General features: G+C 56.3%; 1 protein-coding gene across 1 annotated transcript in view; it reads left to right on the forward strand.

Annotated features, from left to right (window-relative positions):
• Positions 1–1839, forward strand: part of LOC307234510 (protein MTSS 1-like) — a gene marked incomplete at both ends in the record, with an annotated part of 42392 nt that extends 40553 nt beyond the window's left edge. The window contains 3 exons of the mRNA XM_080006253.1: positions 87–254; positions 783–921; positions 1205–1839. Coding sequence (XP_079862379.1) covers positions 87–254; positions 783–921; positions 1205–1839 — 942 coding nt within the window. The remainder of the gene's footprint in view (positions 1–86; positions 255–782; positions 922–1204) is intronic.
• Positions 1840–2180: the final 341 nt, after the last annotated feature.

Genomic DNA, 2180 nt, shown 5'->3' on the forward strand with positions numbered 1-2180 from the left:
TTTTATTTTATTTTCTTTTGATGCAAATATGTAGATAAGAGTTAGTTTACTGAAGGTGTCCCTTGTACCCCCGTGAGGTCCTGCAGGACTGGGCAAAACCAGGACCCTACGACCAGCCCTCTATCAACACGCTGAGGAGACCCAAGGACAGAAGGGAAAGCTCCGATCCCAGCATGCATCAGGGCGGTGACGCCACATCACCGGGGGAGGAGCCACACAAAACTAAAGTTAGCGGCACGGCGACCAGGTCCAAGGTAGGAAAGACTGTTTTGGGAAAATTGCTGTTGAGTTCACATACAGAAACACAACAAACTCAACAAAAACCGACCTGGAGGCAGTCGACCGGTGACCAAGTGTTCGGTCCAGACCGACCAGTTGAAAACCACTGCACTCAAACTGTCAAAAGAAATCCTTCAAAATGGAGGAAAGATTAAATGAAAACCAGAGACTGTCTCCTGAAAGGCTTAGGTTCTGGACTGTCCCCTAGGGCCTAGCTCCTAGCTCCTAGACTGGTTCCTAGACTGTGTCCTAGCTCCTAGACTGGCCCTTATTCCGTCTCCTAGGTCCTGGACTGTCCCCTAGCTCCTAGACTGGTTCCTAGACTGTGTCCTAGCTCCTAGACTGGCTCCTAGTCCGTCTCCTAGGTCCTGGACTGTCTCCCAGCTTATGGACTGGCTCCTAGTCCGTCTCCTAGGTGCTGGACTGTCCATAAGCTAATCCATAAACAGGATGCCAGTAACGTGATCAACATTGTGGTTGTATTTGTAAATGTGTGCGTCCAGGAGGAGAGAGAGGTCCACGAGGAGCTGGTCCAGGCTTTGTCCAGAAGTTTCCACCTGGACCTTCAGCTCAACTTCTCCAGCAGAGACTCAGTGCAGAGCTCCAGTGGCTACAGCAGCCAGACGCCCACACCCTCCCACGGTAACAGACACACACACACACACACACACTGCAGTAAGGTGGATGACTTAGTGGGTCCTTGGATCCTAGACTGTCTCCTAGCTCCTAGACTGTTTCCTACCTCCTAGACTGGCTCCTACCTCCTAGCGCGCAGACTCAATCCTACCTCCTAGACTCACACACTCTCACATGCAAACACACTGCAGTAATGCAGATAACTCAGTGGGTTCTTCGTTTTTTTGGATCAGATGATGATTGACTGGCACTCCCCCCTAGTGTAAAGAATGACTGTGTGTCTCTGCAGTGTCCGACTGTGACTACTTCTCGGTGGGTGGGGACCAGGAGGGGGTGGTGGACCGGTCTTGCTCCCTCCCTAGGACCACCGAGCCGGGCCAGGCCTCCCGTCGCGTCTTGCCCCCCAAGCGCTCCAGCTGTACCGCCGCCTCCCCATCCTCCACCGTCCCCACCCCAGGGGTTGCCACCATCCGCCGCACCCCCTCCTCCAAGCCCAGTCTGCGCCGGCCGCCAGGGGGGCTTGGCCTGGGCCCCATCCCCATCAAGCCCCCCATGATCCCCGTCAAGACCCCCACTGTGCCTGAGCTCCCGGGTGGCAGCGCCATGGCGGGGTTTCCCGGCCGGGGCGGGACGGAGGGCAGCCCACAGCAGGGGTTGGACCGGGACCAGGACCGTGACCGTGACCGGGACCGTGACCGGGACCGGCACCGGGACCAGGACCGAGACCCGGAACCCCCCACGCCGCCTCCGCCGCAGGCCGGGTCCGGCGGGGGCGGGGTGAGGGAGCGGGAACGCCGGCCACTCGCCGAGGTCCTGGAGGAGACGGAAGGCAGCGAGACCGAGGACGTCCTGGTCGCCATTCGACGCGGCATCAAGCTTAAGAAGACGGCGACCAACGACCGTTCTGCGCCAAGGATCCACTGAGGGGACCAGGGGGTTCCAGTCTGCCGTGTTGGATCCCCACTAGGACTGAGACGTAAAATTGGACAAAAGGTTGTGCCAAATTCGAGACAGGTGGGAAGTTACCCCCAAGATGCGATCTGGAACCAATTGTAGAATGAATGTTCTCGGAATTTGATTGATTTTTGGTCCAAAATATTGATTCTGAGAACTAGGATGCCCCCTACCTGCTAGACTGTTTCCAAGCTCTTATGCCCCCTAGAGCAGTGTTCCCCAAGTCAAGTACCCCATGTCCTGCAAGTTTTAACTCAAACTCTACTCTAACAAACCAGATTCAAAATCAGGGTCTTGAGAATGTGTGGCCT

This window comes from Zeus faber (assembly GCF_960531495.2).
Source record: "Zeus faber genome assembly, chromosome: 1".
Classification (NCBI taxonomy): domain Eukaryota; kingdom Metazoa; phylum Chordata; class Actinopteri; order Zeiformes; family Zeidae; genus Zeus; species Zeus faber.